A 23,468-nucleotide genomic window follows, 5' to 3' on the forward strand; every position below is an offset into this window, starting at 1 on the left:
CTCCTGACTCAGCACTGGGAATCTTGACTGTGTTCTGGGAAATGTCTGGCCTTCAGAGGGCTCCCTCCCACTGACGGCCATCTCTTGAGTGGGCGGGGAGCAGAGAGTAGGGTGCAGGAGGGAACACAGACACAGTATGCAGCCAAGGGGAGTCATGTTGAAGGCCTGAGCGGAGAAACAGTTTTCCTATGCCAGGCAGTGGATTTAGATGTGCAAGGATGGAGGCTGGATGCCAGGATGTGGGTGTTGGTGCAAACTGGAGAGTCTCCATGTGCAAGGAAAATGTTTGCTTGGACGAATGTGTGGTTATATTGCAGGGGTGTGGCTCAGTGTTGGAGAAGCTTGCTTAGCAGTCACATGCAAAAGGCCCTGCGTTTGTGCATCCACTGGGGGGAAAAATCCAAACACATACGATAGCTTTTGAGCTTGCCAAGAGGAAATGTAGCTGGATGTTGATGGTGCAGACCTGCAATTTCAGCAGGTGGGAAGTGAAGGAGTTCAAGGGTATCCACCTTTGGCTACAAGAGAGAGGGAGGATGTTAAGAGAGAAAAAGTACTGGGGAGCGGAGGAAGGATGTTTTCTCAAAGGCATCCCTCGATGCTTTCAAGAAATACTGTGGGTATATCTGGGGCTCACATGCCTCGCGGCTGACCCAGAAGGCTCACTGAGCCAATGCTTAGGTCCCACCCCCTTGCCACGCCTCCTCGCTCAGAGGGGTGTACTTTGTGCACGTCAACGAGCCGCTATGCTACCATTGGCTAACTGGTCAGAGGGGGCGGGCTTGCAGATGTTCCCGGAAACTCAAGAGGCACGGCGTGTGCTAGACCGGGAGCCTGAGCCTGGTGGACCGGGTGCTTAGCAACGGGGGAGGTGCCCCTTAACGGGGTATTTGGGGGGTACAGGAGGGGAATTGTGGATACTTAGCAGCCAAGGGTAAGGCGCTGCCTAGCAACAAGAGGGCCTCTGAGAAGTAGAGAGTAGTCCTGGAGGATCTGTAGGTGTCTAGCAACGGGGAAGAACCCTAGCAACGGCAAGGCGTATAGTGGTGGTGGTGGGGGGGGTGCTGGGGGCGCTTAGAGAAAACCTGAGTTCTTAGCAACGTGGGGGGTAACTAGAAGAAACTTGGAATTCAATTAACAATGGGGGGGGAGGGCTCAAAGAAGGGGCGAAACAAGGAGGCCCAGTCCTGTAATCCTTATTATCCCTTAGGCAATGTGGTTGGAGCTAGGGGCCGCGCTGCGCGGGACCCGTGGACCGCTGGGCAGAACTGCTCATCTGCCCTGTGGGGCCCTGGGGCCTAGGCCCCACTGGTGGGTAAGATGCTGGGGAAGGGGACCCCAAGGAAAAGAGGCTGAGGGTAAAATGATAGAGAGGCATCCAAAAAGGAGGGCTAGCTCTCCACTCCACTAACATCCACTTCTCTGCAGGGACTATGTAGGGGTTGTCGGGCCCAAAGTGTTCATCAAGACCAGTCTGGAAGAGGCCTAAGTGAGGAGGACATTCGCAGGGCACGAGAAGCCCGGCTCAGGAAGGCACCCCGGCCCCAGGTATCATTGCTTCCACCCCCACCCCACCCCCGTGATCCTCTGGGAAAGCACTGGGTCCTGATGTTGAGGAAGGTGGCGGCAGGCTGGCAGGGCTCATCTGCCACTCTGCCCACCTGCCCTACCTCACACCTTCTCCCCTTTCTCAGCTTAGTGATCGCTCGCGTGAACGCAAGGTACCTGCCTCCCGCATCAGCCGCTTGGCCAGCTTTGGAGGTAGGTGCAGCTTGGGGATCTTCTTGTGACCTAGATCAGAGGCAGCATTCGTAGGGTGAAGCAAGAGAAAGGAGGAATCAGAGACAGGGTGAGGGGGGAGAGACGAGGAAAGAGTGATGGAGTTGGCAAAGACCTGCAGACCCCAGAAAAACAGAAATGTAAACGTTTATGAGAACCTGTCCTGAGGAGATCTTGTACCGTGTGTACTTATTCCTCTATTTATGGAAGAGTTTGGGGGTGGGGGGAATGTGTGACTTGACTTTAGGTCCTTTAGCAGGATTGTTCAAACCTGTATAAAATAAAGGAATGTGTTGCAGCCAATGTATAAGAAAGGAGAGGAGACCAGGATAGCCATCTGTAATTTCAGCTGTTGGGATGTTCAAGTGCTCAAGGTCATCACTGGCTGCACAGTGAGTTTGAGGCCAGCCTGGGTTATGTGAGACCCTGTCTAGAGGAGAGAAAGGTAGAGGAAAGAGGGAAAGGAGGAGCTGGACATAGTAACACAAGCTTTTGTAATCCCTGCTCTTCAGAGGCTGAGGACGGAGGGTTGGAAAGCCAGGCCTGGTGGTGCATGCCTGGAAATCTAGCTGCCTGATAGGTTAATGTGGGACTACTTGAACCCACAAATTAAGACCAACCTGGGCACCGTGGACCTTGTCTCAAAAAAGAAAGGAAGAGAGAGAGAATAGCATAGAAAAAAACCACAAATGAATATCGAATATGGATATATATAATGTACAAATGATCTTGTTTTTTTTTATTTTATTTATTATGTATACAGTGTTCTGTCTGCATGTATCCCTGCAGGCCAGAAGAGGGCACCAGATCTCATTATAGATAGTTGTGAGCCATCATGTAGTTGCTGGGAATTGAACTCAGGACCTTTGGAAGAGCAGCCAGTGCTCTTAACCTCTGAGCCACCTCTCCAGCCCTCTTGTTTGTTTTTGAGGCAGGTTTTCAAGCCTAGCTGGCCTGAAAGCAGGCTGATCTCGAGCTCAGGGGTAAGCCTGTCTCTGCCTGCTGAGTTCTGGGATTAAAGGTGTACACCACCACACACTCCTAACACCCCCCAACACACAAATGCTCTTTCTGATAATATCTCCTATATCCTAGTCTGGCCTCAAACTTCCGAGTCTCCTGATTCCACTGCCCCACTCTCTATGGGTTATTATGGTGTAAATTTGTCCTTCATCACAGGTCATAGCTCAGATGTTAAAGATGGGCTCAGTTGAGTGTTATGGGTAGAACCTGGGCAACGGTATGCCCAGAGTTTCGATGTTATGATTGGACAATTTACTTCACTTCTCTGAGCCTCAGTTTCCCTTTTTGCAAAATGTGAGTTTTTCTGTCAACTGCGTTTCATGGAGAACAAAGCTAGCTAATGCAGGGGACACAGCTGGCATCAGTACACAGCATCAGTACACAGCATCAGTACACAGCATGGAGACGCAGAAGGGCTGTGCAGCATACTTGGCAAATGCCAGCTGCAAGCTAGAGATGGTGGCAGTGAAAGAGGCATGGGGCCTAACAAGAGTCAAGGGCTGGAGAGATGGCTCAGTGGTTAAGAACCCTGGCTGCTTCCAGAGGTCCTGAGTTCAATTCCCAGCAACCACATGGTTCCTAACAACTATTTATAGTGGTATCTGATGCCCTCTTCTGGCATAAAGTCGGACATGTAGATAGAACACTCATATACATAAGATAAATAAATAAAATCTAGAAAGAATGAAAAAGAACAAGGGTCAAAGTCTGGAATGGTAGTACACACCTTTAGTCCCACCTCTTGGGCAGAGGCAGGCAGATCTCTGTAAGTTAGGCCAACTTGATCTGTATAGCCAGTTCCAGGTCAGCTAGGGCTACTCACTGAGACCTTGTCTCCAAACGATGTGCAAGAGGAGAATGGAAGCAAGAGGAGGAAATGAAGAGGAAGCTTGGGGGCTACACCACATTGCAGGGAGAGGAAGACATGGGAAATAAGTGATGGGCATAAAGAGAAGGGCTGAGAAGCAATGCCAAGACAGAGCTTGGAGTTGACATCCGTGAGGACCTGGGTTCTGTCTGCACAACTGCGAGTAAAAGAAATATATATAAGTGAATTAAGATAAGGCCAATATGGTACGTATTCCTAAAATCCTAGCACTGAGAGGTGACATAATGAGTTTAAGGCTAGCCTGGGCTACATAAGCGTGTCAGAAGAAAGGGTAAGCGTGAGTCGTTCCTGATGGTAGCTCCTGCTATTAAGGAGATTTCAGCATGATTTCCAGTTCAAGGCCAGCCTAGACTACTGAGCCGAGCCAGACTGGCCAACTTAGTGAAACCCTCCCTGTCTGAATTGTTTGTTGTTTGTTTGTTTGTTTTGTTTTTGGAGACAGGGTTTCTCTGTAGCTTTGGAGCCTGTCCTGAAACTACCTCTTGTAGACCAAACTGGCCTCGAACTCACAGAGATCCACCTGCCTCTGCCTCTCAAGTGCTGGGATTAAAGGCATGCACCACCACTGCCTGGCTGAATTTTTTTTTTAAATATGCTAGGGATGTACAGTTTTGGTAACATCTATGAGACCCTGTGTTCAGTCAAAAGTGACAGAAAAAAAAGAAAAGCTGGGGATACAGCTCAGCTAGGAGGGTGCTTGCCTATTAACGGAGTGACAAAGGCCTCTAGACACCTTCCAAGAGACAGGGGTGAGGGGTTTGAGAGAGGAGCCCAGGCAAGCAAGCACAGAGCTTCCTTTCTTGTTTCTCAGGGCTGGCGGTGGGCTTGGGCCTGGGAGCACTGGCCGAGGTGACCAAAAAGTCGCTGCCAGGAGGAAGTCCGCAGCCTGGTGAGTAAGAAGACATAGCTTGGGCATCCAGCTCCGGCCTCCAGGCCTGGGGTTGTGCTAGAGCTTTGCTTACAGGTGATGGACTGGGCGTGGGCGCCTGTGGCTCCGTGTAAATTGTTTATCTAGCACACAGAGGTCAAACACACTGACAGGTTCCCAGGACGCACACTGGGTGGATCACAACTGCCTGTAACTCCAGCTCCACGGAATCCAACGCTCTCTTCTGGCTGCTTTGGATTTCAGCACACATGGCACACACAGACACACACACACACACAAATAAAATTTTTTGGGGGTGGGGGGGGGGAAACGACAGGATTTCTCTATAGCCCTGGCTGTCCTGAAACTCTCTTTGTAGACCAGGCTGGTCTTGAACTCAGAGATTCACCTGCCTCTGCCTCCCAAGTGTTGGGTTAAAAGGTGTGCACTACTACACCTAGCTAAAAAAAAAAGAAGAAGAAAAAAAAAGAAATTAAAATCAAGATATTTTAGACTAAAGTGAAATCAAGACTGGGCTGGATACAAAGCAAGTTTAAAGGAATCCTGAATGACTTATTTATTTATTTTGAGGCAAGGTTTCTCTGTGTAGCCCTGGCTGTCCTGGAACTTACTCTGTAGACCAGACTGGCCTGAAACTTACGGAGATCTTCCTGCTTCTCCCACCTGGGTGCTGGGATTAAAGGTATGCACCACTGTGAAGAATTTTTTGAAGACCCAACAAGTCTGGGCTCAGTGGTAAAGTGCTTGCCTAGCATGTTTGAGTTTCTAGGTTCCAGCTCCAGGATCACAAATACAATGATCACTCTAAAGACAGTGTTTATGTGGCTCTTATTTATTGTTACATTATTGGGGAGATTAAAACTTTGAATTTAACTTTTTAAATTTATATTATTTATTGAGACAGGGTCTCTCTATGTAGCGCTGACTGTCCTGGAACTCACTCTGTAGACTGGGCTGGTCTCAAACTCACAAAGATCCACCTGCCTCTGCCTCCGGAGTTCAAAGATTAAAGGTGTGGTCTTGAACTTCTGATCCTTTTGCCTAGGCTGCTTCGGTGCTGTGGTTGGAGGCATGTGCTACCACCACTGTGGCTTATCTGCCTTCTGTGGTTGACTTTATGTCAGGGGGAGGCACTCATGTGGCAAGGTTTAGTAGCTGTGTTTTCGGAACTATGTGGTCACTCTGTCTCTGTCTCTTGAGTTTACACTTGGAGAAGGAACTACACTGCCTTTGGACATACCTTGTAGAAGCTGCCTGTTGTCAGAGGCTGCACTAGCATTCTCTCATCGGACATGTCTGTCGCCAGAGACTGCTCATTCCTTTCCTGGCCGCCCAGACCCAAATAATCACACAGAAACTAGATTAATTACAACACTCTTTGGCCAATGACTCAAGTGTATTTCTAGCTAGCTCTTATATCTTGAATTAACCCATTTCTATTAATCTGTGTATCACCACGAGGCCATGACCTACCAGTAAGGTTCCAGCATCTGACTCCTTCAGCAGCTACAAGGTGTCTCCTTGACTCTGCCTACTCTCTATATATACTTTGTTTGATTTTCCCACCTAGTTCTGTTCTGCCCTGCCATAGGCCGAAGCAGCTTTTATATTAAGCAATGGTAATAAACATATTCACAGCATACAGAGGAGAATCCCACATCACAGGTCTGAGTTCAAGCTGCTGCTCATCTTTCCAGCACTTGATATTAGCGGGGGGTTAGTAATTAATAGATTCTGGGTCATTGTTTCTTTTCCCTTGAGACAGGGTCTCCTGTAGCCCAGGCCTTGAATTTACACGGATCTTTCCCAGCCTCTGGCCTCCTGACTACTGAGATTATAGAAGAATCAATCCCCATGCCTAGCTCTCTCTCTCTCTCTCTCTCTCTCTTTTTTTTTTTTTTTTTTTTTTGGTTTTTCGAGACAGGGTTTCTCTGTGGCTTTGGAGCCTGTCCTGGAACTAGCTCTGTAGACCAGGCTGGTCTCGAACTCACAGAGATCCGCCTGCCTCTGCCTCCCGAGTGCTGGGATTAAAGGCGTGCGCCACCATTGCCCGGCTCTCTCTCTCTCTTTTTTTTTTTTTTGTTATTATTTCTTACCTGTAATATCAGCACTCAGGAAGCAGAGGCAGAAGGATTTTATGAGTTTGAGGCTATCCTGGGCTACATTGTAAATTAAAAAAAAAACTGACCTTTAGTCCCAGCACTCAGGGGTAAAGACAAAGAGATCTCTGTGAGTTCGAGGCCAGCCTGGGCTGTTACACAGAGAAACTCTGTCTTGAAAAGTGAAAAACCAACCAACCAGCAGCAGAAATCAAGGTTCTTTCTGTGCACCTGTTACTGATGCTTACCTCTCTCAACAGACGGTGGCTCTGGACTGGGCTCCAGCCCATTCCTTTCTGAGGCCAACGCTGAGAGGATCGTGCAAACCTTATGTACAGTCCGGGGGGCTGCTCTCAAGATCGGACAGATGTTCAGCATCCAGGGTACAGCCTGACCCTCAACCCCCGACCTTTGACCTCATTCCCACCTCACCCAGCAGCCGGCCCTGATTTCAGGAGTTCACATGGAACCCCTCTTTGTCTCCCTCACTATTCCCCTCATCCCACTGTCTCCCAAGACAACAGCTTCATCAGCCCTCAGCTGCAGCGAATCTTTGAGAGAGTCCGCCAGAGTGCTGACTTCATGCCCCGCTGGCAGATGCTGGTGAGTATCCTGTTTGGGACAATGGTAGCTTGGTAGTGCTTATCAGTGGATTGCATAGATCGACATATAATCTATAAAGCCCTTAGTCTATATTGCATAGACAGGCATAAGTCTGTCCCTGTCACTCCATGAGAGACATGCAAGTTTGAGCCGTGGTTAACTAAAGGAGCTCATGCTAGGACGTGGTGGCACACACTATCCTAGCACTTGGGATAGATGCAGTAGGATCAGGAGTTCAAGGTCATCCTGAGCTCTGTAGAGAATCCCAGGCCAGCCTGGGCTACCTTAGACCTTGCCTCACACAAAGAAATTCGAAGGAGACTTTGTCTGTGAAAGACCCTCAGAGAGGACCTTTTCCTCCAATGAAGTCCCCCAGAACCAGGACACTCCGAGTCCAGATGCAATTAGCAAGAGGTTTATTGAGTAAACACAGGAACCTGAAGGCAGCAAAGTCTTTCGGAGGACTTGCACACCTGCCAACTGGAGAGCGGGCTTTTTATAGGGAAGAGCAAAAAGCAAGTTTACAGAAGCAAAAGCGTGGTTATCGGAATGGGGGGGGGGGGGCATGACTGTTCCTATCTCATAGATATCCTGTTTTGCAGTCAACCTGCTTTGTTGATGTCCTATCTTATTGACATCCTGCCCTGCAGTCTTCCTATCTCATAGACATCCTGCTCTCTCAAGCGCGTAGGATGTTCTTACGAGAGCAGGCTGGCTGCTGATCCGGAGAATTTTTTTAAAGCAAACAGGACGTTCCCCCGGGAGCATGCTAGCTGTGGGTTTTGAGGAGGGGGTCTGTAGGGTCTTTCAGTCTGTAAATAGGATAGTGTAATACCTAGCACTGAGCTGTTCTATAACTATATGGGGGCATAGGCGTCAGCCACCTAGCTGCCTGCTCTCTGGTCTGCTGCTTATCATGTGACCTGGGTAGTCACTGTGGCTCTGTGAGCAACTCTAACAACCATGCCAAGACCAAAGGAAACCCAACTCATTATCACTTTATGACTTAATGATTTGGAAATCCAATAAGGAATGCTATTAGTCTTCATTAACAATCCCCCTGGGCAGTGGGGGTGCCTGCCCTTAATCCTAGCACTCAGTCACAGAGGCAGGTGGATCTCTGAGTTCAAGGCCAGCCTGGTCTACAGAGAGAGTGGCAGGCCAGTCAAGATTTCACGGTGAGAGCCTGCCTTGGAAAAACAGGAACAGCAATGTCGCTGTTCCTTCTGTGGAACTCTGAGTCTTAGGAGTTCCTTCTCACATCCCTTAGTAAATCTACATTTGCTTCCTCCACTCAAACACAGACTGAATAATTGCATCTGGCTGGTCCCTCACCTGGGCAAGAGGCTTCCCCTGAGCCTTGGTTTTCACATCTGTAAGATGATGTATCAGCGGAGGGTGAGCCCCAGGCTCACTAACACAAGTGCTCGGTACAGGGAATGAACTCCGCTGACTGGAACCATGATGGTAACTGTCATGCTCACTTCCTTCAGAGAGTTCTAGAAGAAGAGCTGGGCAAGGACTGGCAGGACAAGGTGGCCTCTCTGGAGGAAGTGCCCTTTGCTGCTGCTTCCATTGGGCAGGTACACCAAGGTGTGCTAAAGGATGGGACTGAGGTGGCTGTGAAGATCCAGGTGAGTGGGGAGGCTGGGTGGGGTCGGGGGTGGGCATGGTGCTGTCCCTGAGGCACGTGTGACTCCCTACCCCTCCTTCCTCCTGACAGTACCCAGGTGTTGCCCAGAGCATCCAGAGTGATGTGCAGAACCTGCTGGCCCTGCTCAAGATGAGTGTGGGCCTACCAGAGGGTAAGGTGCCCCGTCTGTCCCCACCAAGGGAGAGGAAGTGGGGCCAGCCTGGGACAGCACTGTGGGTGTACATACATCACATGGGTGACAGGAGGGGAAGCTCAGCGAGGATGAGTGGATGTGACATACAAAGAGACAAGTTCAGACAGACGCACAGACAGACAGGCAGGCTGGTATGCAGGGTGCCACAGAAGCAGAGAGAGGCGGGCAGTCCTGTTTGTGTTGTGTCACGTGAGGGGTCACCTGTAGAAGACAGAGCAAGTGTGTTCCTGCGCAAGAAAGGCGGTAGAGAGATGTAGACAGGTCTAGAGTGAGGGATCACCTGTAGAAGACAGAGCAAGTGTGTTCCTGCGCAAGAAAGGCGGTAGAGAGATGTAGACAGGTCTAGAGTGAGGGATCACCTGTAGAAGACAGAGCAAGTGTGTTCCTGCGCAAGAAAGGCGGTAGAGAGATGTAGACAGGTCTAGAGTGAGGGATCACCTGTAGAAGACAGAGCAAGTGTGTTCCTGCGCAAGAAAGGCGGTAGAGAGATGTAGACAGGTCTAGAGTGAGGGATCACCTGTAGAAGACAGAGCAAGTGTGTTCCTGCGCAAGAAAGGCGGTAGAGAGATGTAGACAGGTCTAGAAGCGAGATGAGAGGCAGAGGGCAATGTGAGGTTTATTTTATACAGAAGGCGGAGACGATGGCCGGGGATGTAGCTCAGTACGGTGTTTGTCCGGCATGCACAATTCCCTGGGCTGAGAGCTCTGATACCCAATAGGGTATTGTAGGGCATACAGCACCCCCACACGGGGGTGGGACGGGGAGCAGACGTTCAGGGCCATCCTTAGCTAACAGCAATTGAAAAGAAGTGCTTGAGGCCTATGGCAGCTCTCACTAGAGTCAAGCCCAGGCCTCAGACTTTCACAGAGACCACAGCTGGGAGAAAGACAGAGGGTAGGTGGCTCCAAGATGAGGTGGGTAACCTGGGTCTGGTGGCTCACAATTATAATCCCAGCACAGGGAATCTGAGGCAGGAGGATTGCTGAGAGTTGGGGTCAAGCCAGGACTTTACAGAGAAACCCTGTCACAGATGCACAGGCAAGCAGAGAAGCATGTCTGTAATCCCCAGATTTGGGAGCTGGGAGCAGGAGGATCAGGGGTTCAGGGTCAGCCTTGGCTACATATTGAGTTGGAGGCTAGCCTGAGCTACATGAGAGCCTGCCCTAAAAAAAAAAAAAAAAAAAAAAAGAGGGATGAAAAGGGGGGGTTAAAGTCTAGAACAGAGGTGCATGGGACAGTGAGAGCCGTAGAAAGAGAAATATATAAGGACCAGAGAAGCAGAGAAGACAGGAACGCATAGGAGCCTGAGCGTTCTGGCCGGGGATGGGCAACCATCCTCAGCTGCTGTCCCTCACACCACCCAGGGCTGTTTGCTGAGCAGAGCCTGCAGGCCTTGCAGCAAGAGCTGGCTTGGGAGTGTGACTACCGAAGAGAGGCTGCTTGTGCCCAGACATTCAGGTAAGCTGACGTCCCCCGCAGGCTCCCGGGGACCGGGCTGGGCTGGATGTGATACTACAGACTCTTCTTCAGTTCTTTTATCTCTCCATTTCTTGCTATTGCATGTTCTCTGGGGGCCTGTGCAGGTCACTTCTCTCAGGGTCACAACCACATGGTGGCTCACAACCATCTGTAATGAGTATAACAAGATCTGCTGCCTTCTTCTGGTGTGCAGGCATTCATGCAGGCAGAACACTGTAGACATACTGAATAAATTAATCTTTAAAAACAATAGCATCTGGGAAGGTCTCACTGGGCAGTTCCTGCTGGCCTGGACCTTGAACTTACAGAATACAGCTCCACCTTTGTCTCCCAAGTACTGAATTTAAAGGGATGTGACACCAGGCGAGCTCAACTTTCATTAATTTTAAATTTCATTTTATACCAGGCGTGATGATGTTTACCTGTAATCTTATCACTTGGCAGTCAGGGGCAGGTGGATCTCTGTAAATTCAAGGCCAGCCTCATCTACAAAGGGAGTTCCAGGCCAGCCAGGGCTACAAAATGAGACCCTGTTTCAAAACAACAACAAAAACTCGAAAAACTTTTTAGTTTGTTTTGTGTATGAATTTTTTTTTTTTTGCCAGCACCATGTCTGTGCACCACATGCATGCAGTGCCCACAGGCACCAGAAGAGGGCGTTGGATCCCCTGGAACAGGATTATAGCCGCTGTGAGCCACCAGGAGGATGCTGGGAACCAAGTCTGGGTTTTTGGGAAGAGCAGCCAGTGCTGGAAGCATCTCTTGCTGAAGCTAGAACTCCCTGATTTGACTAGACTGGCTGGCCGCAGACCCCAAGGGGTGCTCCTGTATCTGTCTCCTTGGTGCCGGGATGACAGGCACAGACTGTCATTTGTTGCTGTTTGCATGATCCTCATGCTGTGCGGCAAGCAGTTTACCCAGTGAGCCGTGTCCTCAGCTCCATCCCTATCATCGGCCTCCTTGATTAATTCCGTGTGGACGTTTATATTGTATACCATCAGAATTTTATTCCAGAATGCTCAGAGCACCAATGTGTACAAGCTTTAACCTAGAAACGTAAATCTATCAAATGTGTTCAGCAAGGTGGATAAATAAGTCACGGCGTTTTTGTTTTTGAGATGTGTCTCACTGTGTATCCCTGGCTGGTCTCAAGCTTGCTCCCGTCATTCCAATTCTGCCTCCCAAGTGCTGGGATTACAGGTGTGCCCCATTCCTGGCTTTTATGGTGTTTTCAATATTACTGGTTGACTCATTTAATTATTTTGAGTATATGTGAGACTTTGGATTCTGCTGAAGCTGGAATTACAGGCAGTTGTGACCCTCCTAATGTGAGTACTGGGGACAGAGCTTGAGTCCTGGAAGAACAGCAAACATGCTCCAACTGCCGAGCCATCTCTCTAGCCAGCCCCGCCCCCTTATCTTTTGAGACAGGATCTCAATGTGTAGCTGAGCTGGTCTCAGACTCAGTGTGTGGCTGTGTTCTCTTTGTACTCCTGATCCTGCGGCCTCCAGCTCCCACTGGATGCATATGCCGCCACATCCGGGTCTCTATGGCTACAGACCAGTGCGCTTCTGTCCTGGATTAAGGACAGCTCTAGTCGGAGGGTGCAGCTCAGTTGGTGTTTGTGCACACATCATGCTCTGGCTTTGACCCCAGCACCACACACACCAGGTGTGGTGGCTAAGGCCCACAATCCTAGTGCTGGGAGGTGGAGGCTGGAAGGTTAGGAATTCAAGGTCATCCTCTGCAACACAGCTAAGTCTGAGGCAGCCTGAGCTATGGAGACACCATCTCAAAAAACAAAACAACAAAAAGACAAAAAGCAAGAGACACCTTGAGAGAAAACTCTACAGTGTAGCTCACAAGTCCGCTATGACTCCCAACATGCCAAGCTCAGGGCCCGGGGAGGAGACAGTCCAGACAGACAGCAGTCATCCAAACCTGTGTCCTGGACCCTGATGACTATGGGATTCAGTCTCAGGTCAGCCCTCACCAGGCTGTGTGGCCTGATTCTGTACAGCGGTCTCCGGAGAGCATTCCCATAGGGGAGGTGTGCTGATTAAATGCCTGGCTCTTGAGAAGTCGGGCCAGTATCAGAGACCACACAAACTAGGGCTAAATTCCAGCCCAGAGCGGGACCCTGTGGAGCAGGTCAGAGCAGCCCCACCTAGGATCTCCCAAAGCCTGCCCCTGGTGCCTGCTCATCTGCCTGTCCCCAACGTCCCCACGGGTCCTCATTCATCCTTTTTGCCCCCTGGTCTACCTGGACACTTGTGGTTCAGCTTATCATTTCTGTTGGCCGAGGCTGGCGCTGTCACCTCCCATCCACCCGGCCAGCACTGTCCAGTATCAAAACACACAGAGAACTTTATCGTTATTGGGGAGGTGATATGTGTACATGTGTGTTTGTGTATGTGCAAGGCATGTGGAGGCCAGAAAACAACCCTAGTTATGTTCCATCTGGTTTTTGAAACAGAACCTTTCTCTGGCCCAGAACTGAATGGCCATTGCACAGGCTGTTTCCCCATGACTGGGATTACAGTTGTGTGCACCACACCCAGCTTTCCCCCCATGGATTCTGGTGACAAAACTTGGGTTTTCATGCTTATGTGGTAAGCATTTTATTCATGGAGGTAACTCCTTGACCTTTCATTGTTTGTTTGGGGGCTAGAATGCCATGTAGCTCAGACTAGCCTCAAACTCCCTATGTGCTAAGGATGCCCTTGAATTCCACCTCTCTATGTTAGGACTATAAGCATGCACATCACACCCAGGTCTCAGTGGCAGACTATGACACAGAGCATTACCACTGTGACATTGCAACTGTCAACCTGCTGAAATCACGAGGCACTCCTGGAGGGAAGCGTATGTGTACCATGCTAGGTACTCTTGGGAGGGAAGTGTATGTATACCACGCATATACTTCTTGCCTCCAGCTCCCAATTGCTGAGATTACAGGCATGCACCACACATCTGGGTCAGAAAAGGATTCTTCAATTTAGTTACCACTGTTGAGAGCACAGGGCCCTCCTGAATCTATAGGGGACACATTCCTAGACACCCATAGTGGATGCCTGAAACCCAGTCAGTTCCAAACCCTGCATAGACTGCTTTCTCCTGTACATAGGTATAGAGAAGTTGGACTTACAAATTAGGAACAGTGTTTTCTGCTGCAACACGCTGATGTTACTAGGGAGATCGCTATTCCAGGCTTTTGTTCGGACTGTCATCCTCCTGCCTCAGCCTTCTGAAGGCTGGGGTTAGAGGCCTGGCTCACCTGAAGCAGCATTTGTCACGCACCATGAGTACAGCTTGCAGCCTGTGGTAAAATCATCACGGATCTCTCTTCTTAGCCACAGCTTCACAGATAGATTTGTGCTCACTGAGAGTCTTAATGGACTATGGCTTTTTTTCCTCATTGAACCTGAACATTTTACCTTTTCACTTAAAGAAAGCATGCTGTGGGCTGGTGAGGTGGCTCCTCAGGTTAAAGAACTTGCCACCAAGCCTGGTAACCTGAACTTGATCCCTGGGGCCCACATAGTAGAAGGAGAGAACTGTTACCCACAAAGTTGTCCCCTGTCATTCACACAGGCTCCATGGCATTTGTGTGACAGTCAGACAGACAGACAGACACACACACATAAACATGTACTAAATGAATATAAAAAAATAAGAAGAAAATTAACCCATTGTCACCCTCCTGTACGCAGCCCTGATGAAGTTCATTTAAAAAAGCCCTGGAGGGGGCTGGAGAGATGACTCGGCGGATAAGAGCACTGACTGCTCTTCAGAGGACAGGGTTCCATTCCCAGCACCCACACAGCAGCTCACAGCTGTCTGTAACTCCAAGATCTTACACCCTCACACAGACATGCCAGTGGGCAAAGCAACAATGCACATACAATACAAATAAATAAATTCAAAGAAAAAGAGATGTGTGCACTACCACACCCAGCAATGTTATTAAAAAAAAAAAAATGTGAAGGAGGACCAGTAGGGGTGGGACGGACAAGGGAGGGTGACAGTGAGGTGATGGAAATGCATCATTTGTGTGCTTATGAAATCGCATAGTGAAACCCACTGTGTGCAGCTAATATACACTAATTGAAGAAGACAAAAAATCATGGAGCTCACTCTGTAGACCAGGCTAGCCTTGAACCCACAGAGGTCTGCCTGCCTCTGCCTCTCAGGTGTTAGGATTAAAGGTACTTACCACCACCCAGCAGGAATTTACTTTTTTAAATTTATATTTTTACTTTATGGGTATAGGTGTTTTGCTTGTGTGCACCAAGTACATGCAGTGCCCGCAGAGGCCAGAAGAGGGCGTCATATTTTCATAGTTTCTGAAACTGGCATTATAGACAGTTGTGAGCCGCCATGTTGGTGCTAGGAGTTGAACTCAAGGTTTCTGGAAGTACAGCCAGTGCTCTTAACTGTTGAGCCATCTCTCCAGCCCTCTTTTCTTTCTTTCTCGCTTGCTTACCTGCTTTTTGAAACAGCACCTCATCATGCACCCTGGGTGATCTGGAATGAGCTGTCACAGAGGCTGACCTGCTGCCTCCACTCCCCAGTGCTAGGTTTACAGGCATGCACTACCACATGCAGCTTAGACCCAGGTTTACCACGAGTCACTGAAATTCTCTGGTGACCCCAGGAGTGACTGTTGACTATCACTGTAGAGCCATAGACTTAAAAAAAATTTTTTTGTTTTTGTTTTTTTTTTTTTTAGACAGAGTGTAACAACCCTAGTTGTCCTGAAACTAACTCTATAGACCAGGCTGACCTCAAACGACTTAAAAACTTTATAAAAATATTTTTTAATATTTATCATTTAATGTTGTGTGTACATGTGCATACACATGTGTGTGCATGCTACAGCATACATGTAGGGCTTGGAGGCCAACTTTAGGAATATGCAGGCCCTGGGGTCAAACTCAGGTCATAGGCTATGGGTCAAGTGCCTTTGTCCATTACGCCATCACAACCATAAATTCTTTCTAGGTGACGCATGAACCAGATATTCTGAGCTCCCTGTCAAGTCACCGGAAGGGCTGATGGGAGGGAAGTGGTAACTGGGTCTCCAGCCACACACAGTTAAAAGATCAGTCTGGCCAGGTAGTGGCTGTCACCCAAGGTTGCCACGCCAGAGAAGTGAGGAGGAAATGAAAGCCTAGAGCAGCGTGGCCTGAAGGGCCTCTCAGTAAAACAGCCAGTTCAAGCCAAGCCCCCACCTGAAATCTCTCTCATCCCTCGCCTTCTTCCTGCCCCAGGAAGCTCTTGGCCGACGACCCCTTCTTCCGGGTGCCAGCTGTGGTGCAAGAACTGTGCACTGCACGTGTGCTGGGCATGGAGCTGGCTGGGGGCATTCCTCTGGACCAGTGCCAGGGCCTGAGTCAGGACATCCGGAATCAGGTATATCTCCTGTGGGACAGGAAGGGGGATGGGCCGAGCTCGCACTTTCTCTCCTGGATGCCCCACTGAGATGTCTCCTTCCTCCAGATTTGCTTTCAGCTCCTGAGGCTGTGTCTGCGAGAGCTGTTTGAGTTCAGATTCATGCAGACAGATCCCAACTGGGCCAACTTCCTGTATGACACCTCCAGCCACCAGGTTGGTTCCTGAGGATATGAATCAGGGTACATCAGCTAGCTGCTGAAAAGACCATTTCCCCAGGGGCCAGAGAGATGATTCAGTGGGTAAAGATGCTTGCTCCCAAGGCTGCCAGCCCATAAGTCAATCCTCGGGACCCCCGTGGTGGAATCAGAGGACTGAGTAGCAAGTTGTCCTCTTGCCTCCACACATGCACCATACATAATACACAATAAATACAAAAAAAATAGGGCTGGAGGGATGGGTCAGTGGATAGATCCCCAGTACCCACACAGTGGCTTACAACCATCTGTAACTCCAGTTCCAGGGGACCCAGTGCCCTCTACCTCTGTGACACCAGGCACCCAAATGGTGTACAGAAATCATGCAGGCATAACACCCATACACATACAATAAACTTTTTAAAGATATATATATAAACCCAAATGAATGAACCAGAGCTAACACCATGATGGGGAAAACTACAAGCCGTCTAGGCCCCAAGATTACAGATTACAGGACAATTAGAGGAAACACTGTGAGAGTTTTCGGGGACCCACTGTGCAGCCCAGGTCAGTGCTGAACTCTTCATCCTCGTGCTTCACCTGGAATTGCAGACACGCGTGTCTGGGCCTGGCTTCTCTGTAAATACAAAGCTTTAAACTATGCAGCTATTATTATTGTATTAGATATGGTATGTGCCTACATACGAATGTAGAAGGTGTGCGTGGGAATTTCAGGGGAAATTTACTTTTTAAAATTATTTTAGAATTTATGTGTATAGGTGTTTAGCTTGCATCTATACTGTGCACCGTTTGTGTGTAGTGTTTGAAGAGGCCAGAAGAGGGCATCAGATCCCCTGGAACTGTAGTTTACAAGAGGTTGTGAGCCACTGTGTGGGTGCTGGGAATCGAACCCGAGTCCACTAAAAGACTTACTGAAGTGTTCTCAACCACTGAGTCATCTCTCCAGTCCTCAGGAAATTATTTAATGGTATTAGTTTCAGGAAAGTGATGACACTGGAGAAGGTCCCGGGAGTATACAAGCAAGGGAGGAATAAACCTGTGATGGTGGTATGGATATTTTAAGCTGAGTAGTAGGACTTGTAGGTATTCACTTATTTTTCAGATGTCTTATTTCTTCATTACTTTATGGGCCCAAGATACCCCAGGTGTGATGGTGCACACCTTTAATCCAGCACTAAAGCTCAGTCTTAGGGTACCTGCCTAGAATGCACCAGTTGGGGGCTAGGGGTGTTCAATTACAGAGGCCTGGCCTCCTCATATCCACAAACAAGAGGCTGGGTGTGTGACACACCCAAGAATACTGTCTATAGGTGTGGCTAAACCGCCAGAGTGGGGCTGTAGGGGAGAGGGAGCTCTCCTGACCACTTCAGTCCTACATTCCTGTCACCCGTTGTTCCCAGGTGACTCTACTGGACTTTGGAGCAAGCCGGGCATTTGGAACAGAGTTCACAGACCATTACATTGAGGTGAGTACCCCCAACCCTGAGGCTTCTGAAGGGTCAAGGGTCAAGATGGATAGTAAGAACAGGGTAAGAAGGAAAAGCAAACTGGATCTAAGAAATATGGGCCTTCGCTGCCGGGCGGTGATGGTGCACTCCTTTAATCCCTGCACTTGAGAGGCAGAGGCAGGCGGATCTCTGTGAGTTCCAGGCCAGCCTGGTTTACAGAGTGACACTCTATAATAGTAATATTAATAACAGCTAATAACGATCAACCACTTTGATGGAGGAAGGTCATTGGTTAATTAAATAAAGAAACTGCTTGCCCTGATAGGTTAGAACATAGGTGGGTGGAGTAAACAGAACAGAATGCTGGGAGGAAGAGGAAGTGAGCTCAGAGACGCCATGCTCCCCTCTCCCGGGCAGACGCCATAGCTCAGCTCTCTGGGGGGCACACGCGATGAAGCTCTGACCCAGGATGGACGTAGGCTAGAATCTTGCCAGTAAGCGCACCTTGGGGTGCTACACACATTATTAGAAATGGGCTAGTCCAGGTGTGAGAGTTAGCCGAGAAGAGGCTAGATATAATGGGCCAAGCAGTGTTTAAAAGATAATTTGTATGTTGTTATTTCGGGGCATAAGCTAGCCAGGCGACCAGGAGCTGGGGAGGCAGGAACACAGCCTGCAGTTCCTACAACACCACTTAATATTATTACAAGTCGCGTCTGACTGAAAGTGGCCAGGGCTACTCAGAGCTCCACTTTACAGGTGATGTAACAGAGGTTTAGAGAGCAACTGCCCCAAATCCCAGCAGGCCTGTGGGTCACAGGTAGTCTGGGTTCAGAGCCCATGTCCCAGACCTTGCTGAGAGAAGAGCCAGAGATGACCTCCCTGTCCAGCGTCTTGACATCCAGCCTGCGCCTCACAGGAAGCTGTAGCTCCTCAAGGAACGCTTTCTCACTTACGTGGTTCTTCCATTTCTTCCAAGTCAGTCAGTCTCAGAGGCTGCAGAGACCAGCTCACTTGTGTCTACATGCAGCTTAGGTTTTCTGTTCGTCTAGTTGTCACTTCAGACATTCTCCGACATCTCCTTGGTGCCCAGCCCTGCTCCTCCACCCCCGTCTCCCCATCACAGAGCTCACCATCTGTGTTCCACAGTCAGGGACACAGAAGGGTCAGGGCTAGGCTGAGGAAATGGCGGCTGTTGTGAGCATCTAGAGGAGCCTGTCCCAGATTGAGGAAGAGGAGCTTTTGAACTGAGAGCTGAGGGATGTAAAATCAGGAAGAAATCTTTCAGAGAGTTCCACTCCCTGGTGATAAATATATGAGCCTGTGGGGCCATTCATATTCAAATGACTAAAAGAGGGAATTTAGGAACATCCTTTCTGCACGGTGGTACTTCTGAACAGAAATGGCCATTTCGGGGATGGAGAGATGGCTCAGCGGTTAGAGTATTTGCAACTGAGTCTTAGTCACAGTTGTATGGCTGTGAAGAGACACCATGACCAAGGCAAACTTATAAAAGAAAGCATTTATTTGGGGGCTGGCTTGCAGTTTCAGAGGGTTAGTCCATGACAAGCAGAATGCATAGAGGGAGGGAGGGAGGGAGGGAGGGAGGGAGGGAGGGAGGGAGTTAGTTAACTGTGCCAGGTGTGGACTTTTGAAACCTGAAAGTCAACCACACTTCCTGCAACAAATCCACCCCCTAGACTTTCCCAAATAGCTCCACCAGCTGGGGACCAAGTACTCAGTATTTAAACCAATGAGCCTGTAGGGGCCATTCAAACCACTACACCCTAGCTCAGCACCCAGCACCCATACGGGCTCATAACCATCTGCAAGCAGGGGATCCAAAGCCCCTTTCTGTCCTTCATACACGGATCAAAGGGAAACCCATGTTCTGATTGGACAGGCAGGTGTTGGGTGGAGCCCAGACATGGGTCCTAGGCCCCTCTGCAGTAGGCACTCTTAATCTCCTGAGGTGCTTCAGAAAGGACTTGGGGAGGGGAGGAACAATAGAGTTGAAAACTCCCCCAACCCTGACAGCAAGTAACCTCCAAGACTGGGGACTGAGCCCATGGGGGCTGTGAGAAGTTATGGAGGTGCTGGCTGGGGGAAAACCTAGTGGACAAAGGGCCATGGGCACTAACAGTCTTGGAGACAAAGGAGAAAGGTGACTGAGACATGGCCAAAGACTCTGGCCCAAGAACTTTTCAGGCCCTAACTGCTGACAAGAACTGGTGACACAGACTACCCCACACGGGCCATTTGGGACATAAAGCCAAGACCTCCCTGAGTACTCGAACCATCTATTTCTCCTGGATGCTCCCTTTCAAAAACCACCTTAACCTTTAAACAACAACCCCAAGACTGTTGTTTGAATGTGGTGGCCAATAATCAGAGTACTTGGGTCAGAACAGGACAAGAGAATCATGAGTTCAAGGCCAGCCTGGGTTTCTTAAGAGCCTGTTTATTTTTAGGTGCATTGTGTGTATATACATATACATATATAAACATGTGTATATATACATACATACACACATGTATATATATGTATATATATTCATACACATGCACACGCATGCCCACATGCACCATGGGACACACGAGGACAGAGGAAAATCTGCTGAATCCGTTCTCTTTCTACCATGTGGGACCTGTGGGGCCTGAGAATCAAATTCAGGTCATCAGGCTTATTAGCACCTTTAGTGACTGAGCTATCTTTTAAAAAGGGGGGGGGGAAATCAGCCCATTTATATGGAACCCTAACAGAAGGCCAGACAGCACAAGTAGGGGAGTGACAACAGAATTACTTATTCGTCCCTGCCCCCCCCCCAAAGAAAAGGGCAGTGCAGTGGGTTGGGGCTGGACTGGCACCTTCCTCTGTTCTAAGCTTGCCTCTTCTGCACAGGGGCCCAGGGACAGCCAGCAACAACCAGTGACATCAAGCTCCCCGCTGCAGGCACAGTGCTGAGTCCCACACAGTGATCCCAGGAGGAACCTGGTTCCTCCCATTTAACGGATGAGAAAGCAGAGGCCCAGCTATGGTTTGCCTAGAGTCCTCTGAGCCCCAGGAACTGGTGCAGATGCTTCGGGGTCTCCCTCTACAGTACTGGACAGGAACTTAGCTCCACAGCAAGGGGCATCCTGAGTGCTATGTCTCATGACCAGTGCAACAGGACCCATCTGGAACCCTTATACCCAAGGAGTTCAAAATCCAGTGGGGGAGATGGCCTTCTGGCAGTCTCAGACACCAAATACCACCCATTCTTATCTGGCATGTGGACCCACCAACATTTGTGACTCTGTGCCACTCGTGGTGATGGCTTCCAGACAGTTCTGCATTCTCAGTGTGGCAGAGCCCTGACCTTTTCCACCACAGACTCTCCCCAGTCCTGAGGGAGTCATAGCAGGGACAGAGTAGGGAGGGGAAGCTTCTAGGAGAAACAGTGTACTCAGGACAGTTTAAATGGAGGTGGATCCAGGGTGGGCAAGATATCCCCTCCCTACTCTCTTCCTCCCTTCCTTTTTAACAGTGTTACCTGATAGTCCAGGCTGGCTTTGAACTCATAATCCTGACCCGCCTCCTGGGGGATTGTAGGTATGTACTACTATACCCCTTTGGCTGGTATTTCCTATTATCTAGAACCTGTCTTGTAGCCTGGTGTGATGGTGCAGACCCCTAACTCTTGCAGGCAGAGGCAGGAAGATCAGGAGTTCACTGTTATCCTCAGCTGCATAGTGAGTTGAAGATAGTGTAGGCTTTGTCAGACTGCCTCAAAGCAGAAACAAAACCCCAAAGCCTCCCTTCCACACGGGTCTATCCTCTGACATCCCAGGTTGTGAAGGCTGCTGCTGATGGAGACAAAGATCGAGTCCTAAAGAAATCCCAGGATCTCAAATTCCTCACAGGCTTTGAAACCAAGGTTGGTGGCCATTGGGCAGAAGGGCTGGTGTGTTTGTTGCTGTGTTTTCTTTAAGGGACTAATGTCTTTGGGGAGTGGAGGACATAGGAGCTGCCGCGCTCTGCTGAGCAACTGGAGAAGGAATGGGGGGGGGGGTGGAGATTGTATTTCTATCCCAGGGGAGTGGGATAACTGGATGGACTAGTCTATACTGAGGAGCTCTGGGGTGGGCTGGAGGGTATGGCTACTGGGGGGGGGGGGTAGCACCACTATTTATTCTGGGGATCCTGGGTTTGAGGAGTAGAGAGGCTGCTGCTAGTCTGTCGGAAGCCAGGGCTTCTTCAGAGTAACTGGGGGGTTGTGGACAGTTGGTGTCTACTTATTACTTTTCCGGCACCTTGGGCTAGCAATGCAAGTCTTCCACCACGGAGCCCCACCCTGTCCCCAGCCCCTCACTGGTGGATTCTAGGCCAGCTCTACCAGTGAGTCACGTCCCAGCCCTTGCAGTTTGCCTCTTCTGAAGTAGTCAGAGGACATTATGTCCGTCTGGATGCATCTGCCATCCCCACCCTAGGCATTCTCCGACGCCCACGTGGAGGCAGTGATGATTCTGGGGGAGCCCTTTGCTTCCTCGGGTCCCTACGATTTCGGGGCTGGAGAGACAGCTCACCGAATACAGGGCCTCATCCCCGTGTTGCTTCGGCATCGGCTGCGCCCACCACCTGAGGAGACCTACGCCCTACACCGCAAGCTAGCTGGGGCTTTCTTAGCCTGTGCTCGCCTCCACGCCCACATCGCCTGCCGGGACCTCTTCCAAGACACCTACCACCGTTACTGGGCCAGTCGCCAGGCACTGCCACTGCCAGCAGCCTCCTGACTAGAAGGACCTCCCTGACGACCCCACCATGACTGATTCCATCCGGGGATACCAGTTCCACAGCGGGGTCCTCGCTACGGCTCTTCTTACCCCCTGATGCTCTATCCTGGTGTCAGAGACTAATTTCTTGTCTTGGATCTTCAGGCCCCTGAAGTTAGTTCCCTGATCCAAAGTGGGCATCCTGGAATTCTAAACCTGGGAGTCAGCAAATTACTGCCATCATCTAAGTGAACCCTTGGCCCCTTCATGGGGTTCACTCTTATCTGGAGGGGGCGCCCCTCAGCCCCAGGTCTTCCAGGATCCTCAGGAGTAAGGGGAGATGGTGGCTGTTGGAGGCGGTCCTCACCTTTGCCTCCCTCGCTTTACCAGCTGCCTTCTTCCGGGGTTCCAGCCTGTGTATTGGTGGATGGGGGTGGGTGCCCATCCTTCTTTTCGAATAAAGGCACCCTTTCCCTCCCCCCCCCCCCAGCTCTTTTCTCTCTGCGCTAAGGGGGAGGAGCTCACAGTCCAGGTGCAGATGGCCAGACCCTCCCCCCTCGTCTAGGGCCATCTGTTGCGGGGAACCTCCTCCACCCCCCCCCCACGTGCTGACCACCTGCTCCGAAGGCTGTGGCAGCTGAGAAGTACCCTCCTATCACACATTCTCGCCCCTCACCCCCAGCTTCAGGCTCCCACATGGCAACCTCGCCTTTGCTAATGGGCCCTAATGCCCCTACCAGCTGCTTTGCCAAACCCACAGGACCGGAGTGGGTGTGCAGCAGCGTCCAGAACTAGGACTGGTCCTATCCCAATGCCTTCTCTCCGCAAGCCAGAATGCTCTCCCTCCAGGATGTCGGGGTCTGTTCCTTTCCCCTCCCCTTGCTTGCAAAAAGTGCCTCGTCACCGCTTCTGCCCGCCCCCGCCGGGCTGGGAGAACCGTGGGGTTAAGCAAGATCTGAGGACGTCAAGGCGCCTCCCAAAGCAATTCTTCAGAAGCAGAACCATAGGGGATCTGAGGTCAGGGGTAACAGAAGGAAACAGAA

General features: G+C 50.0%; 1 protein-coding gene across 2 annotated transcripts; it reads left to right on the plus strand.

The window, feature by feature from the left end:
* Positions 1-810: 810 nt before the first annotated feature.
* On the plus strand, positions 811-22,904 carry Coq8b (coenzyme Q8B). 2 transcript variants are annotated; one of them, XM_041653437.1, is made up of 15 exons: positions 811-934; positions 1,211-1,315; positions 1,429-1,548; positions 1,695-1,761; positions 4,503-4,580; positions 6,940-7,062; positions 7,197-7,282; positions 8,776-8,916; positions 9,006-9,087; positions 10,495-10,588; positions 15,884-16,025; positions 16,113-16,220; positions 17,626-17,691; positions 21,504-21,590; positions 22,144-22,904. In XM_041653437.1, exons 2-15 carry the CDS (start codon positions 1,214-1,216, stop codon positions 22,444-22,446), a joined length of 1,599 nt encoding a protein of 532 aa, XP_041509371.1. In that variant the 5' UTR covers positions 811-934; positions 1,211-1,213; the 3' UTR covers positions 22,447-22,904. The 2 variants fall into 2 exon arrangements, with proteins under 2 accessions (XP_041509371.1, XP_041509372.1); XM_041653438.1 differs by having other exon boundaries at positions 868-886.
* Positions 22,905-23,468: the final 564 nt, after the last annotated feature.

This window comes from Microtus oregoni, unplaced genomic scaffold (assembly GCF_018167655.1).
Source record: "Microtus oregoni isolate MIOR12 unplaced genomic scaffold, Mior012 000006F_ref0000085, whole genome shotgun sequence".
In the NCBI taxonomy this organism is placed as follows: Eukaryota; Metazoa; Chordata; class Mammalia; order Rodentia; family Cricetidae; genus Microtus; species Microtus oregoni.